The sequence below is a fragment of the Megalops cyprinoides genome, chromosome 4, assembly GCF_013368585.1.
Source record: "Megalops cyprinoides isolate fMegCyp1 chromosome 4, fMegCyp1.pri, whole genome shotgun sequence".
NCBI lineage: Eukaryota > Metazoa > Chordata > Actinopteri > Elopiformes > Megalopidae > Megalops > Megalops cyprinoides.
The window spans coordinates 14,405,283-14,422,586 of record NC_050586.1 but is presented as its reverse complement, the minus strand read 5'-3'; the positions used below and the strand labels follow the sequence as shown (position 1 = coordinate 14,422,586).

Genomic DNA, 17,304 nt, shown 5'->3' with positions numbered 1-17,304 from the left:
TCACTCATCCTTTATGCATCTCTCCCTTCTGCGCTGGTGCTGAACACCCGGCCAGACCCATCCTGTGGGGTGAGGACGCAGGAAGTGACTCACTCAGCAAATATTACTGCCCCAGAGGACACAACACAGGCTTGGTCAGAGCGAGGGGGAAATGCCATACGCAGCTTAAAACTCCATCATTTACACCCTTTGCTCGACTCAAAGGTTTTGATTTAAAGCTTTGTGATGCCTTGAAGTGAGTTTGGTACAGCATTGATTTGTTCTTGGAATCATTCAGGCTAATAATTAAAATAATACCAAAATGGTGCAACCAGATGACTAGAGCTCTGGCGGGTTCTCCAGCTGCTCCCTCCATTTCTGAAGTGGTCCCTGGAGGGGTACCTTGAAGTTGTTTCCACCAGCCAGTATCAGACCCAGTACTCTTTAGGCTGAATTACTTTTCAGTAAATGATGAAAGCATTTCTCAGTTAATGGCATCACAGGCAAGTGTTTTTCTTCAGCTGAAAATTCTGTCCCGCTCTGTTCCCGCTGTCTCCGCTGTGTGATTTCTTAAGAGCAGTCTCTGGAGTGGTTATTGTGAGAGCTGCAGTTATTGTGTGGCATGAGCTCTCTCAGTTGGCAGCAGGTCTGGAGATGCTGACAAGGATTTGCGCCCTCTTGGGTTTTGCAGGAGGCCCCCCTGGTGCTTGTGTCTGTGCGACAGTGCAGTCTGGATTACATCCTGGTACCGCTGGTCCTCTTCTGTCACAACCTTAGGGTCCCCTACACTATCTGCCACCTCCGGCTGGGCAACACTTGGCTAAGGTACCTGGGCCTCCATTCTCTTCCAATAGATTCTTACCAGAGTGCACTCTGTTAACACCTTTATGTTAACACTGACCTGTCTGCCTCACGTAGCCCATAGTGAAAGTAGCCTATGGTGGTTAATATGTGTGCCCATGTTTCTGTCTCCTGTGGATGTGGCAGTCCAATGTGGTCTCAGCAGTTCCTGTTTGTCCCCATACAGGTCAGTCCTTCAGAGGTTGGGTGTTATCTTATGCCCTCCACATCCAGTCACAGAGCAAGATGCAGAGAGGGACAGCCTATATGGACCACTCATGACTGCTGTGAGTCTGCATCCATTTGATCACTTGAAAGTGCCTTGCAGAAGCTTTAGTGATCTTTTCAAAGAGAAAAAATTGAGACCCTTTGTGACCTGCAAGCAACATACACAATTAAAATATATTACCAATGCATAAATGACCCATGAGTTTTTGTTACATGTTCAGTAACATGACCACAATGTTGTTGGCGATATGCAGGTACAGACTTTAACCGGGAAGAACTGCGGGTTTGAATTTGCGGACAGAGCTGTGGTATTTTTTTTTTACATGCATATACCGTATAGATTTGAAAAGTTTAAAGGTGCTGCACACAGTGTCCACAGTGTCTGAAAGAGACGAGCTTATCGTGCTCCTCAAGACGGCGGGCCCGGTTTTGCCTGGCCTGCATTATGCAGTCTATGAAAATGGCATTTGCTTTATAGGAGAAAAGGGCTGCTGAGAGCAGGTTTTCTGCTGCTGCGCTGCTGCCTCGGTTCATCCGGAAATAAGTCAAATCAGAAGCTACAGGAGGAGCTGTTTCAAGGGGAAGCGGCGCATAATAGAAATAAATTTGATCATTTATGGCGGGGGGAGACAGCTTGTGCCTGTGTTCTTATTTAGATGCAGCAGGGCAGATTTTTGCCAGATATGGTCACATAGTGTTGTGTAAATCTCCTTTTACTGTTGTGTCCGTTGATTTCCTTGGCCTCTTTTCTTTGATCTTTTATTCCTGTATATCTCTTGTCATTCCCATTGTTTGCTGTCATTTCCTCCCCTCTGGTGTCCCTCTCCGTTACGTAAACACTCATCTTTTGAAGCAGTGGGTTCATATGGCGATTCACGAGCAAGCTGATCTTATCCTAAAAACCGCAAGTTGGCCCCACAGCATACGTTCACATGAAATGAGTTTTGCTTTTTGTGAGGTTAATGTCCTTGTTTTCTCTCTCACCCTTTCCCTGTTTTCTCCCCTGATCTCATGTCCCATTTTTTCCCATACCTCTCCTCTGATTGGCTTTACCTCCTCTCTCTCTCTCTCTCTCTTCCCCCCCCCCCCCCCCCCCCCCCCCCCTGTACTCCCCTCCACACCTTGATACCTTTGCGTAGTTTGTGGGTGAGCTGCTGAGAGAGGGGCAGAGTGTGAGTTTAACTGTAGATGCTGGAAGTGGACGCGGAGGGCAGTGGTTGACACGTGTGCGGGAGGCGGTGAGGGATGGCACCGTTCCAGACGTCAGCCTCGTCCCCGTTAGCATCTCATATGACTGCCCCCTGGCAGACGGACAGGTCTGTCCCAGCTCCGCCTAGTTTGGATCAGTACGGCTATTGCAGCTGACAGCGTCAGCACAGCTCCTGCTCTGATGCTAATTTTCCTTATGCTGCTTTAAGCGACCTTTGTCAAGTTCCGCTGTAACGTGTCCCATCGAGGTGTTATTCTGTTGTTTATTCATTCTAATGAATGGTCTCAGGGGAGCCTCCTGTCCTTGCTGCGGGGTGCGGTGTCCCTGCTCTGGGAGGGTCGTCGGGGAAGTGTCAGGATCCACTTTGCACAGGCCTTCTCTCTGAAGGTAGTTACAGCCGCCTGCCATCCCCTGTTTGTCCAAGTGCCCCTCTTTGTGCGAGAGCGTCTATCCCTGTCTGTCTGCGTCCGTGTGTAGTTTAGTACGTGGTCACCTCGTGTGTCGCCCCCTTTACCTCCGCCTGTCTCTCTCTCGTTGTCTCCCAGCGACCCATCCGTCATTCTTGCCTCCTCACTCTCCCAACCCTTGCAGGAGATGTGTGAAACAGGGAGGTGTCGCGTAGACGGAGGGCGCCCCCTGCAGGAGCTGCTTCTCCCTGTGATTCTCAATAAGAGGTTTGAGAGCAGTGTAGTTCAGTGTGTATCCAGTGGTATCTGGATCTTGCATCATGGTGCTCACAGTCATTAGCTCTCTGTTAGCTCTCTCTGTGTACAGTATACTGTGCCATGTGCACAGTTGTACCATTTGTACAGCCTTTTCATGTGTGTGATGTATTTATGTATGGTGTGGATCATATACATATACAAACCCCCCAAGTAAAGTGTACACACCACCCCCAGCTTACACACAGCAATTGGGCAGAAGTCTGTGTCCTGGGTCCTACCTCCTGCCTGTTGCCCTGAGTTGCCCCCCTCAGAGAGAGAGCTTACCATCGCCCTGACTTTGCATCTGCTGTACTGTGAGTCTGTCCACTCATCTCCCTGTCATTTTCAGCCTACATTTAAAAGCCTGTTCGTAAATCTGGAGGTGGACTGAAAAACGCTTTTGCCCTCTGGTTTCCAGCCGCCACCTCCTGCGCTGCCGTGATGTCGACCAGCCTGGTTTCCTGCCTGCTGCTGCATAAACACCGCAAGGTACTGCCGCCCTTTTACCGCTCTCTCCCTCTCCAGGCTGGCATCGCTGCTCTGTCTTTGGCCTTGCGTCTCCTCGGTTTCCCTGCTGCTCAGTATATAAACGCGTCCAGTGGCAGCGTGCACAGCCTTTGCTCCTGCGCCATAAACCACGCTGTCCCTGCTGCCCTGGCACTGGAGATACGTCTCCCTCAGTGATGTCATGGCACATAGTGCAGGAACCAAGGAGGAGAGAGAGCAGCTGGGGCCTTTCGCACGCCTAATGACTCATTAATCAGATCGCACAATGGTGCACAAATGGGCCATGATCGTAAAATGAACAAGGCAATCAATATGTATGTTGAGAAAAACCTCATCCTTTGAGGAAGGTTGCCAAACCCTCAGTCCTCTCTCCCTCTGTCGGTGGTTGTGCTCATAAAGTGCTTTGGCCGTGGTTAATGGGGTTTGTCTCGCTCTCAGGGGGTGCGTCTGTCCCAGCTCTGCCGGGACGCCTCGTGGCTCCTGGAGGAGGTCCTCTTCCGGAATCGGGACGTGGGCTTCGGGGGCTCTCTGTCGGGAGTGATGTACCACGCCCTGTCCCTACTGCGGCCCTGTCTGGTTATGATACAGCTGCCCCCTGTAACGGACCCCCTCCTGGCTCCCCGTCCCTCCGCTGCAGCAATCGTCGCCCTGTCTCAGCACTGTCACTTGCTCACCCACGTCTTCATACTGGAGGCTGTTGGAGGTGGAGAATGCCACAGTGTTTTGCTGTGAACCCTCCCTCACTCCCCCTTGTCTTTTTTCCTTCTGTCTTGTATGTAGCTCATAAAATGTGCCTGTAATGGGTTCACTCGTCTTGTGTTAACAGTATGTGGGTCGAAGCGTGGCTCATGAATCAAAGGTTGCCGAGTGCCCAGATCTATAGGTGTATCAGCATTTTTGGCTCATTGAATGAATATAGAGGGGATAAGAGTGGAGCATAGTGGTGAGGAGCAGGACTCACAACTGAAAGGTTGCCGGTTCGATTCCCCACTGGGGCACTGTTGTTGTCCCTTGGGCAAGGTAGTTAACCCTGAATTGCCTCAGTAAATATCCAGCTGTATAAATGGGTATCATGTAAATAATTGTTACCTATGTAAGTTGCTCTGGATAAGAGCGTCTGCTAAATGCTAATAATGTGAAGAGTACATCTTATCTAACATTCGAAAGATCTGCCCTTACTTCACTATGTATTCTATGCAGCTCCTAGTTCCATCCCTTGTCCTCTCAGGCCTGGACTACCGTAACTCCCTCTTTGCTGATCTTCCTGCCTATTCTATCAAACCCCCCCTGACACCTGCTACTTGTATTACTACATTTTATGTGTAGTATCACAATATGTTTTAGATTCTGTCATCTAGTGGCTGTGATGTATGTCTGGTCAGGTTGCACAAGTTAGCTTGTGGCAGGGCTTGAATAGTGTTATGCTCACACTCACTGGTCTGGGAGTGTTGTTATCCTGGTCTGACACTGTTGCTCATTCATCTTGAACGGATACACCTCAGTTCTTTTATGCTGGAAGTCTCTCTGGATAGGAGAGATAGGAGCGTCTGCATGCAATGAATACATGCATGCAATGAATACAGATGGATGCATGTGCACTTCTGTGTGTGTGCACTATCTCTTTGTGTGTGCGTGTGTGTGTGTGTTTGTGGTTGGTTTATAGCACAGAGGGAATTGGTTTGCTTCTTTTACAGCATGTGCAGTGTCGGCCATGCTGTGGGAGGTTGCGGGATGTGGAGGGGCAGGAGAGATGGAGTTTGATGTGGCTCTGGGCCAGGAGGAGCTCACTGAGAGAGCCCTGCAGCTCTGTCACTTACTACCCCCTGGGCACTTTCCTGTGAGTAACTCCGGAGCCTTCCCCTGACACTCAAACACACCAAAATTCACTTACTGACCTCCACAGCATCTTACACAGTGACACATTCTTGCAGTGGTGTCCAACTCAGTGCATGTTTCAGTTTTTTTTTTTTTTTATTTCAACTTGAATGCTGCATATGTTGTTACTTTGCTAAAGTAAAATCATTTTGGTCAAATAAATGGGTGTGCTGCACCATTAAACATCCATTGAATAAGATGCAGAATCCAGCTCCAGCCATTCAGAGTGTATAAATCTCGTCCAGTCAGGCGCACTGTAAATCTCACTGTCTTCATAGTCTTTTAATCAAAGCCATAAATACCCACACTGTCTCGCACTTCCACTGTCTCTCTCGCTCTTTCTCTTATACCCTCTCTGTCTCTCTCTTTCACGCTCTCGTCTAGCATTTTCTGGTTCTTTTCTCTCTCCCTCTTCCACGGTCACTAGCCTCCTCTGTGCTTCTCCTCAGCCTTTATCTTTACCATCCTGCACTGTTCTGTTCTAAAATGTTTTTATGTCTATATGTTACATATGTGCACTGGGGTAATTATCTAGACCTGTCTGCCTACGTTGATATATATATATTTATGTGTGTATATATATATATATATATATATATATATATATATATATATATATTTATATATATATATATCTTATCTTGTTCTGTGCTTTAACTGTCACTGTGGGAAGTTGTGTCAGCATTTTTTCTTAATTTATGCAGTGCTGTGTAGCATATTTTGGTATGATTTTTTGGTATGATTTCTCTCTCTCTCTCTCTCTCTCAGCCATGCCAGTCGGCTCACAGCTTTGCATGCGATGCAGTGGACAGTCTGGTGCGATGTGGCATCCTAGTCATGGAGGAGGTGAACCTGACCGGCAGCCAAACACAGACAGACTTTAGGGACTTTAGCAGAGACGGATAGACACAAGGGGAAACTGACTGCAAAAACCGTAGACACAGTCTTTCACACTTTCAGCTGATCTGTCTGATCACATTTAGCGTGATCCAGTCAGTGACTAGACATTTTCAACTGGCTTTGCCATTTTACTAGCTTCATGCAGGAGAGCGTTGAGTGGAATGATGGGAGTTGTAAATAAGCAGACACAGCATAACCTGACTGTATGAGGGAAAAGACATTCTGGGCGTCATCATCATCATCATAGTTCAGAGGTCATTGTTCATCATGACTTGTGATCCGACGGCCAAAGAGAACATTGTTGCTAGAACATGTTGCACTTTTATGTTATCCTTGATAAGATTACTCCATGTAGCTAGCCAACTCTAATATCATATATGGGTTTGCTGTTTCCTTTTACTGCATAGCATTACACTGAAGCTTTAAAAATCTGTTGTTGCAGTTTTTCAATGAGAAGACCTTAGAGGCTGCAGTTTTGGCTGAACGAAGCGAAACAGCTCCTGTGTTTGTGTTTTGTTTGCTTGTGTGTGCAGCTTCCACGGGACCACCCCGTGTGTGACTTCTGGAAGAGGCAGGGGTCTCTGATGTGGAGAAGTATGGACGATGCAGACCACAGCGATTCGGACTGCGAGGAACAGGAATCCCGCAGTTACAAGGTACTGATGCAGGCTTTCCCACTGGTCCCATGATCGGTGGCTTTTGATGTTCAACCACTTCCCTTGTCTGTCCTTTTGTTCCGTTAGCTGCTTGTTACGCCACTTCAGGCAGTAAGGGAAAAAGACACAAAAGTCACTGTGACAATTGCTTTTGCTGTTCTGAAACAATATGCAGCAATGATCTTATACAGGATCTCCAGTCCTGCTACTTCGCTGCCCTGCCTATCAAGCCAACTGTGTGCCAAGAACCGGACATTCTCTAGGATACATTTTATAATTACTGTTATTTACTACTGTCTATCTGCCCAGTGCCAGCCAGAAGCAGATGGGCTCCCCCTCTGAGCCGGGTTCTGCTCAAGGTTTCTTCCTGTAAATTAGGGAGTTTTTCCTTGCCACTGTTGCCTTAGGCTTGCTCTCAGGGGGTCTCAGGCCTGGGAAAAATGTAAAGCTGCTTTGTGACAACTCATGTTGTAAAAGGCGCTATACAAATTGAATTGAATTGAATTGAACTGAAGTGAATTATTTTGAGCACTGCATTTCTTTTAGAAATCACAAATATTGCAAGTGAGCTCCCGAGTGGCTCAGTCAGCAAGGCACTCATTGAATGCGGGATTATCCGCCTGCTGGCACCCCGGTTCACCGTGGTGCACCGTGTGACCCCAAGAGAGTATAAAGGATGATTGCATTTGTCTTGCTTCAGCATCCTCCCGCATGACTTCAGAGGCTGTCACTGTGATGCAAGCCTAATGCACAATGTGCAGTTCTAAACAAGGTTGTCTAAAGGGGGAGAAAGCAAGAAAGCAAGACTAGTGTCATCTGGCTGATAGCTTACTAATACTCATAATGACAGGTAATGAGGTTACTGATGTAGGCCTTCATTCTGCAGTAATGTCAGATGTTAAGCTGGGTGCTGATGTGCTGCTGTTACAGTAATGCAAGCGTTCGTGTGGCTCTCCCTTTTTTTTGCCCTTCTTAGCTAAACCAGCCTAGCCAGTGCCCGGATATGCTGTTCTTCCTCTGCAGTTTGCTGAGTGTCCAGCTGAGGGCGCTGTCCTGGGCCATTGAGGAGCTTCAGATCCTCCACACCCCTCTGCCAGGTCTGTGGGGTCCCGAGTGTCTGCACTTCACCAACACCATGTAGTGCCTATAATCAAAGGTCTCTGGCTTCACAAAGCATTTCCTCCAGGGGCAAACTCGAATTGAGTAAAGTAAAATAAATAAAAGTATTGCAGGCTCATATCAGGCCTGTGATTGTTTTCGCTCACTTTTTTCCTGACCATGACGTCAATACAAAAATAACCATAGGGCCTGATATGAATGCAGTTATGTTCTTTGCTCTAGTTAGTGGTTAGAAACACGTAACACAGCAGAGCACCCGCCACCACTCGAACCATGCCCGTAATTGTTCATAAGTGTCTGCTCTCCGTGCTGAGCTCAATTCATCTGCCTGACAACCCGCACTCGTGAAGCGCTCTTGCTGCTTTATCGAGCTGCAGCAGCAGTGAAGATTCCCCCGTTGATTGAGTTCCAGCAGGGGGTGTCGATACATATCTGCGTCACTCCGGAGGTTGCTGCGGAGTTGAAGGCTTTAACGCTGGTGCCTGCTGTCTAGACGCAGATTGACTGGTTTCAGATTTCGCTCAGGCCCTGCTGCGGGGAGAGGGGCGGTTCGGGCGGGTTTTTTTTCGTGGGCTGGCCCTCGTGGCCTGTGGATGTAGATGAGATTGAGCAGGCACATCGGGGAGTGATTTGGTTGTTTTGAGGGGAAGCAGCTCTGTGTGTCTGTCCTGTGAATACCAGTGTCTCTCTTCCACTCCCGCAGAGTCAGAGTGTGTGGCCCACCTGCACGTCTGCTTGTGTGACAGGGCTAGACAGGACCGACGGCACTATGGTAAGGCCCCCGTCTCACTGGCCCCGCTCAGCACCACACCACACTGGGCCCCCGGATCGCACTGAATACTAACGCAGGACTTCAAACGGTCACCAAATCAAAGGCGCCTCTCCAGAACCGTCCACTTGTCTTTAAGCACTGACTCCTGTCAGTCCTCGGAACAATGAGATCTCGCCCTAAAGGTCATGCTGTACCCTGAACAAAGATTCGGCTCAAACACAAAGGTGTATTGTATTTTCCGCATGAATTCAAACGTATCATGACTGAACAGAGTGAGACCCATACTGAAAAGTCCAGCATTATACCAGAGGGATAATCAATAGTTTTATTGCAGTAATAGCACAGTTCTGCAACTTGTCGGCAAAAGTTTCACATCTAAAATTCTAATTGACTTTCGACTGGATTTTATTGAGGTAGTTGCATCTCACAGCTGTGACTAAAGGACAGCGGGTCTGATGTCAAAACAAAATATTTATCCACTTCAGATTCACAGTAGAAAAACCGCCCCTTAAAACACTCAAGACAAAGTATGAAAACTACTGTCATAATATATGGCCCCCAGCTGCAAGCGAAAGAGGCCTCTAAAAAATTTCATTTATTTTTCTGGTTTTGTTAAGTCAAAGGAATGTAAAATACCATGCTTTACACCAGGTTTAACCTGTGCATGTGTGTGCGCTGGGGGAGGGGGTGAGGGGTGTAGCAGTAAAGACGGTAAATATCCCTTCTGGCTGCTTAGAAATACCTAGAAGCATTGCAGATCCCATCTTTGATAAGCTCCTCCGCTGTCAGCAAGAGCAAAAAAAAAACAAGCTCACAAATGCTGTGTTGTTTACACTGAACTGTGGCTTTAGAACAGCTCTCACAGTTATCTGGAATGCAAGGGAGTTCTGGTCTTAGGGAGAGCATCTTCTGGTGTATGAGCAAACACTCAAAAGTAGAGAATGCTGTTTGTTACAACTTGTCTAGCTGTAAGAGGTCTACCAGGTCAACACACCCTAATAGATCCAGATTACACTGGAGACATGGCTAATTGTGTAATTGTGCTGCATGAGAGAGGCAAATTAAGCATTTGGTGAACGGTTGACAAGTCTTTCAGTCATTTCATTAGTGTAGCACCACACCCTTTATAACAGAATGCCAAGCTGATTTTGAATGGAGAGAGGAAGAAAGGCAGTGGAGAAAAAGGTGAAGTGACGGGGAGAAAGAAAGGAAAGAAAGAAATAACATGAAGGATAAAAAGAATGAAGTGCAGGTCTGAGATAGAGAGAAGTATCTATTCCAGAGCTGTGCCAAGGTGAGTTTCAAAAGTGCCTTATCAAATAAAATTTTTGGAATGCTTCGGGAGATGAACAAAAGCTATTATGGCTAAGGTTTTTGGAAGAAGAATGATGACCACATCAGTGTATGACTTTACCATCATCAAATGAAAGATATAAGGTTTTGTTCCAAAATAGTTCCCACCCCGCAAAATGCCATAGAAGAGAATAAGCTGTGATTTCATACATGAAGGATGCAGTTCATGATGTTTAAACTGATTACTTGTAAGAAGTTATATGCTTGATGTGTCCTACAGTGCATATACATGACCCCACAGTACAGAATCAGTTTGAGGGTTGTAATTTTTTTTAGATTTATTTGTAACACAAATTTGTGTAACACAAATTATCATTTGAATCACAAATGGGAGATATGTAGCCATTTGTTGAACAACCAGAGTAATACTAAATTACTAATTTATATAATATGTAATAATATAATGTGTATATATATATAGAATAAAAATGCAATTGCGATGATTTAACAAATGAATATGGGAACTTATTTTCTCATTCATGCATTCATTTTTTTCCAACTCTTTTTATTGAAACTTTTGAAACTTCAACAGACATACAGAGTATACACAATGAAAGGCACAGTCGTGTAATATCACAGCTGTATGTCAATACCCCTGTATTCATACATTCATTTTAAAGTGTATGGTTGCTTCATTAGATCACTGAAATGTAAGATTAAGCAACTGTTTTCAACAGCCTTTTAAATTATATGATGTTCAAATTTTTGTTTGGGTAAGGATAGTTACAATTTCTGTCCATCACAGTGACACAGGTGTTCATGCTCATTTGGATAAAATGTATGTTCTTTTTGCTTTGAATAACTCGTCTACAGTAGTGATTTAAAGTCAGGAGATCAATGGCATCTTCGCGTGTTCTTTTTTATGCAGTGCAAGGTATGCCCTTGATACGAAGGCATTATTAAAATTCTTCAAGCTTCATTGTTTATCCTCAGATTTGTAATGCAGTTCACATATAAGGTTTCAACATATCTTCCATCTAAACTTGAAGCATTTATCAGCAAGATAGAGTTAATTTGCCCATAGCTTTATTTTACCCATCATTCTTCTGTAGGAACAAGGGTTCATTTTTCACCCGAGTGTAGCATTTTTAGACTCACAGAAAAAATGTTCGCTAAATTGAGTTGTGGCTAAACTTATCTAGCTAAGCTAGCTGTAGCCTGGCAGAATGTACCTCAGTTGGCCATGGCACATAGTAGCAGTTCACTTAGTCTACACACTACTGCAGGAGTACTTCTTGTCTAACTTGCAGAGTTCACCTGATTCGGTCCTCATATTTTATTCATTTGAATCTTCCCTGCTGCATTTTCCTGTACAACCTAACCTAACCACACAGCTGATGCATGCTTTGTGCCACAATTTACCTCATGAAATTCCATACCCAGGGTTATTTCCATCCCAGGGTTGCTTACAGAAGCCTAATCAAATAAACGCATCTGCCGAAGAGGCCTTTGCTTTCTTTCTGTATATTGTTGTCTAGCTGGTGTGTGTTTGCATTTTCATATTTTTCATTTATGGAACCTCGTAAATACTGTTTTGCCATGTAGATGTCATCAATTTAGTCACAGCTGCGAGACTCAGCTAAAGCAATAAAATCCACTTGAAAGCAGTTTAGAACTTTTGATGGAAGACGTTTTCATGGATACTGTATATTCTGCTGCATTTTTAATAAATGAAATGTATTCTACAGGGAACGCGGTGGCAGTTATATTGATTGTTTTTGTGTGTTTGCATTGTTTTGATACAGAGAGCTCATCCGCAGATGTGGTGAGAGCTGCAGTCCGAACCCTCATTGATCTAGGGGTGAGTACCACAATAGTCCTTAGAGGGACAAGGACCACTGCAGATTTCAGCTCATTGTCCTGTTCCTCACTGCTTGAACAGAATGAAACCTTCAAATAATAAAACATTTCCAAGATTACAGTCAGTACTTTCTTTAGTTTCTCATGTCTGGTTTAAACTCTTTCCTTGGCTTCACAAGTCTTGTTTATTAGAGGAGTGTTGACCAAGTGATGATTTCCCTGTGGTGGATATATAGCCTGACTCTATGTCTTGTTTCACACATGCTGTGTACCAGACTGGAGGGTATGCTGCTGTTTGTTTCCCATCAGCCCCTGTGTGTTTGTACGTGTGCTGAGCAAGATGGAAATTACCCCTCAGGGTGGTCTTTGCAGGAGGGAATGACCTCTCTTACTGTCTCTAAGTCTCCAGGTCATAGCAGCCTTCTCTCAGAATGGGCATCTGCAATGACTTCTCCACTGAGCTCCCCATTACAGCTTGATGGAAAGTTATTCCTCTCCGATACAAACAAGAATTGTGTTAGAAGTGGGGAGAGAGGGACGGAAGGTACAGAGGGAATCAGAGGAGATGGATGCCAATATGTGTGTGAAAGACAGTGGCACTGAGAGGGGTTTGCTGAAGGAGACCTTTGAAAGAACTGGGTTTTGCTGATAGGGCGGGGAGCTTATTTTGCTGATTACTGCTCAGTTTGCTGTACCGTCCCGTACATGTTATCTCCTGCTTCAGCATCTTGGCATTGTAGATTGTGGTTACTCTGGAACCACTCCTGTCTCGCAAATAAATCCAAGAAAATTGGATTAGAACTGAACTGACAGGAAACAAGAGGGGGGCGGAGTGGTGGACGGCTGATGCAGACAGACCAAAGTATAGCACGGTAGGCAGTAGAGTTCCTGTGAGCCGATAAATGCGTGTGCATTGTTGCGAAGTGTTTGCAGGGTTGTGTGTGTGTGTCTTTAATGCGCGTGTTTTGGTTGACAGGTTCTGAAGGAGAAGGAGGAGAGAGGCAGTGTGTACCTTGGGCTCAGCCCCCTCTTCCAGCAAGTTGAGAACAGGAGCAAGCTCCATAGCTTCGTCTGCCAATTCCTCTACAACTAGCTCCTCATACGCGCCATCCAGTTCACTTCCAAGTCTGACTGGTGCAGATAATCGGCTGTGTGTGAGTGTGCATTCTCCCCCATCTTAAACAGCATAAGCAGTCACACTCGTGTTTGAAAAATGCAGCCCTTGTGTGATGGTTGTGTACATGCACATGCATGGCACATTGCTATTGTCCCTAAACACCCCAGTTGCCTGTCCCTCTCAGGAGTTGGGAGGTCAGTGTGCCTGCCCTCGTTTTCTGTGTGCCAACATTAATCCTTTTTAAGGGCTGTTTTCAACAAAATGGCTGAAGAATCCCAGTCTGTCCTCCATGCTTACAGTTCCTAACAGTGTTGTGTTGTTAACCACTTAAGCATATGCTCTAGATAACAACTCCTTTTGAGCCTGAAGAACATAATTTAGTGTGTGCTTGTTCATTGGTTTGTTCTTAACTGTCTGATCATTGGACTATTTGGGTACGCACCAGTAAGCTCTGCTTTTGTTTTATCTAATTTTAAAGTGGTAAGTTCTGTGATCAGCAGAATCTCAAATGTTACTTTGAAAGTTATCTTAATTGTGTGGGTTGAGGTTGAAAAATGTCATAAGATTTGAGAAAGAAAGGGACTGTAGAAACTGGTCTTGTGTTGCAGAATTTTATGTTCAAATCAATGGAGGGCTTTTTGCAAGTGAATAGAGCTGTTGTTTTTTTTTTTCTTTCCAATAAATACATTACTGTTTTCCTGGAAACCCAAGATCTATGTTCCTCAGTTTTCAAGTATGTTGTGAATCATTTCTTACTACCACAAATGTAACCCGATCCGGAAATTGCCTATATATATATTACACAGTAAAGGTCAGTTTCTCAAGAGCACATGCTATTATTCCGCCTATGTACATGCTGGTGTTATAAAGCCAATCACTGAAATGTTCACTGAACATGTCCATGAAGAAAATATATATATCCCTGCAAAGAATACAATCACTTGGCAAGGACCAGAAAATAATGGATGATTATTGTGCAAAGGAACTACTGAAATAGATCCTATCTGACAAAAACACAAGCAGTAGGATGACCCTTGTAAGACGGTGAGTTGAGATCGATATATATGTTACCAGAGTGCAGAGGATGAGCGGCACACCAAGGAAATGTGGCGAGTTCTCAGGAAGAAAATAACAAGGATCGAAGTTGGGTTTTTGTATTGAAATCAGTTACACAAGATATTCTCCAAGTTAGAGCTTTGGAAAAGTAATCTACAGTAGTTTGTCAAGACATTCATTTCAATAGCTATGCTTCCATTAGCGTAATTGTGAAGTAGTCAGTCAGAAACAAAAAACAGGGCATATCTCTACAAGAAAGGTGACTATAAAATGAACACTAGCTCTTAATTAGCTTGAAACTGTTGAAAGCAGATGACACTAAAGTACTTAATTTGCCTTTTACACATGGAAGTACAAGTAGTACTAAAGCTTTGAACAGCTTACTTGTATTGTAAAAGATGAAAATAGATCCATTCAGGAAAATCAAATATGCCATTGTACAATGTGTTTATTATGCTTTGAAGAAATCTGACATCCCTTTGGTGTTTGTTTAACCCAATTTGGGAACAACTGCAATGTCAGTGTTAGTTTTGAGTGCATACTTCACATTTGACAGATGAGGTTAGGGCAGTTAGGAAAACAGTTAGGTAGACAGTAGACCGTTAAGAAAAGGGAGGGGGGACAAGACATTGGAGAATGGAGCCTACAACAATGTGATCACAGAGGTACTGTACTGGTAACTTGAAACAGCACTCCAACAAGCTCTAACACAAGGACATCTTAGTTTGATTGTAGCAGTGTCTCCTTTAACACATTAAATGCAGTTGTATTGACATAGCTGGCTTCCTCTTTTGGGATACAAGCTATTTTAAATGTGATTTGACAGCTTTGTTTGAATGGGAAAACATGATTTAGTAATTAGTGCCACAGCAGGAATACATCAAGCAATGTTTGCTGTTTCATGGTAATAAACATTTCCATTATGTTGCCTTTAGCTCAATTAAAGTGTATTTTCTGCCATTTTGAAAAGCTGCCTTGATTAATTGTTCATTTGTAATGCTTTTGAAATGTCTGGCCTTGATTAGTACACAGTATCCATTTCATTGAGCCTGCTGAAAAATTAATCACTATGTTTCTTAATTTCATAGATCTACCTCCAACAAATGAGAGTATTAAAAATGCAATAGTTACTCCAAACATTTTTCAGAATAGATCACGGGGTCAGGAACATGCAGCTAGTTTGTACATTGTGGCCAAGCAATCATATTTTGATGTGAACGGTCTACAATAATAATTTAATATTATAAGTATAAATTGAGTGCACTGAATTCTGAGCTAACATGAGGTTTTATGTAATTGTAGTAACATGTTACAGATAATACTGGAGTGAGAAGCAGTGATTACCCACACAGCCCATATAAAAATGGAATCGTATTTATTTTAATTTTACATATCTAAGTAAGAAAGCAAACCATTGTATTTACTGTTAGAGAAATTATATAAGTGTAGTTAACCAGCTTTTGTTTAGGCAGTAGCATCTAACTAGTTGGATTGCCATTAAGAACAGTAGATATTACAGCTAATGAACATTAAAAAATGATGCTAGTTATCTTGCTCACAAGCTAATGAACTTCCTGAAAGTTTCTTCAGAGTGTACTTAGGTTTCTACATCTGTGCATTACTAGTTGCATTACTTTATGCATAAGCATAAACACAGAAAATCAAGCTTGTATCTGAGCATTTTGTGCTCATGTGCTCATGACACTTTAATGGGGTAAATGCTTGATGATTTTAGTGGGGTAAAAAAGGTTCTTGTGATGTTGCCTTCGTATCTTCAGGAAACTAGTAATCCAAGACACAAAGTTGCATTGTATAGGCAACTTTTAAACCGCTGACTTCTCTATATTCTCAAACACAGTGGAAAGATAAAAACCACATCTTGGACCTTGCCTTGTCTTTACAAAGATACTACTGGATCAAACTGTTCGCGTGGTAAAAGGAATAGTGGATGCTTAATTGTGTTATTCTCTCTCTACGTTCGTGAATGCCATTGTCAACTTACTTGACTTCGGGCATATGCTTATGTAATAGCTTGTAAGTGGGTCGATAACTCAGGCTAGCCCCAGAGAATTAGCTTTAAGTCAAGAGTTACTTTTATTTCATATATGATGCATTAACTTTAAGAATAAACTCAAAAAATTGTATTTTTTTTTCAGTAAAGCACTTGGGCTAGAGGATAAATGTAACTGTCATGGTATAAGCACTTCTCCATTAAAAAGAGCAGTGCTAAATCACCTCTGTAAGAGTTTATGAGGTGCTCTCCTGTTCATACTCCTATCCAGACCGGCTTTTTTGAACAACGTGTTAGACTCCACAGTGACTACCAACACAAGATATATGAATTACTTTTATAGTTTCTTTTCTTTGAAAGTGTAGCCTTGCTTAATTAAACAAATGACAGATATTGTGTTGAATGTTTGAGCTGCTGTGAAGATCAGGGTTGTTGGCCTGATGTCAAAATCCTGAGCCAACGATGACATCGTCTGTCAGCCAGAACCGTGACAGATTGGCAATTGGCTGCTTACAACAAACTAGTACTTTTTGTTTTGGGTACTTTTCTGCTCAGCAACAAATCCACCTTGCTATTAAATCTCAAATTACATTTTTTGTTTATGCAGTTTTTTTGAAAAGTGAATAATGCCAGCTGGCCTTTCAATCCCACAAGTGCGCAAAAATCTGTGACGGACTGTTTGTTCAAAAAAGCCAAAAATGGCAACCCTGGTGAAGATCAGCCATAGAAAAGGAAGTCTTATGATCTTATGACTATTTATGTAATTGTGTTTGCGTTAAAGTTTAGCTATTTGTGACTAGGCCCATTGTATTCAACAACCTTTGAGTAGCATTAACCATAAATTGCACCTGTAAAGTGACTACACAGTGACTATTTGTTGCTGTGTGGTGTGCCTGTATACTCTGTAGGCCTTAGGCAATTCAGTTATTTGATCTCCACCTGTGTCTAATCAGACATTGATTTTTTTTAATGCTTTTCCCTTTCCTGTCCTTTTTCCCTTCCCTACACAACTCGATTTTGAGTTGCCAGTTGCACAGGAGGGTCCTCTCTCACTGTGATAAGCTGTGGTTGTATTAGAGCAATAAAGTGTATCAAATGAATGAATAGATGCCAGCTAGAGGACTGTTAACATCTGAGCAACTTGGAAATTCCTGGTTACTCACAAGGTGCCTGAGAG

General features: G+C 43.6%; 1 protein-coding gene across 1 annotated transcript in view; it reads left to right on the top strand.

The window, feature by feature from the left end:
- Nucleotides 1-13,196, top strand: part of gpat2 (glycerol-3-phosphate acyltransferase 2, mitochondrial) — a 44,823-nt gene extending 31,627 nt beyond the window's left edge. Inside the window, exons 8-22 of the mRNA XM_036526192.1 lie at nt 671-804; nt 1,007-1,106; nt 2,187-2,363; nt 2,546-2,644; nt 2,849-2,942; nt 3,168-3,275; nt 3,380-3,450; nt 3,907-4,171; nt 5,163-5,305; nt 6,112-6,189; nt 6,777-6,899; nt 7,876-7,996; nt 8,722-8,790; nt 11,889-11,944; nt 12,920-13,196. Of these exons, the coding sequence (XP_036382085.1) occupies nt 671-804; nt 1,007-1,106; nt 2,187-2,363; nt 2,546-2,644; nt 2,849-2,942; nt 3,168-3,275; nt 3,380-3,450; nt 3,907-4,171; nt 5,163-5,305; nt 6,112-6,189; nt 6,777-6,899; nt 7,876-7,996; nt 8,722-8,790; nt 11,889-11,944; nt 12,920-13,036 (1,755 nt within the window). The 3' untranslated portion in view covers nt 13,037-13,196. The remainder of the gene's footprint in view (nt 1-670; nt 805-1,006; nt 1,107-2,186; nt 2,364-2,545; nt 2,645-2,848; nt 2,943-3,167; nt 3,276-3,379; nt 3,451-3,906; nt 4,172-5,162; nt 5,306-6,111; nt 6,190-6,776; nt 6,900-7,875; nt 7,997-8,721; nt 8,791-11,888; nt 11,945-12,919) is intronic.
- Nucleotides 13,197-17,304: the final 4,108 nt, after the last annotated feature.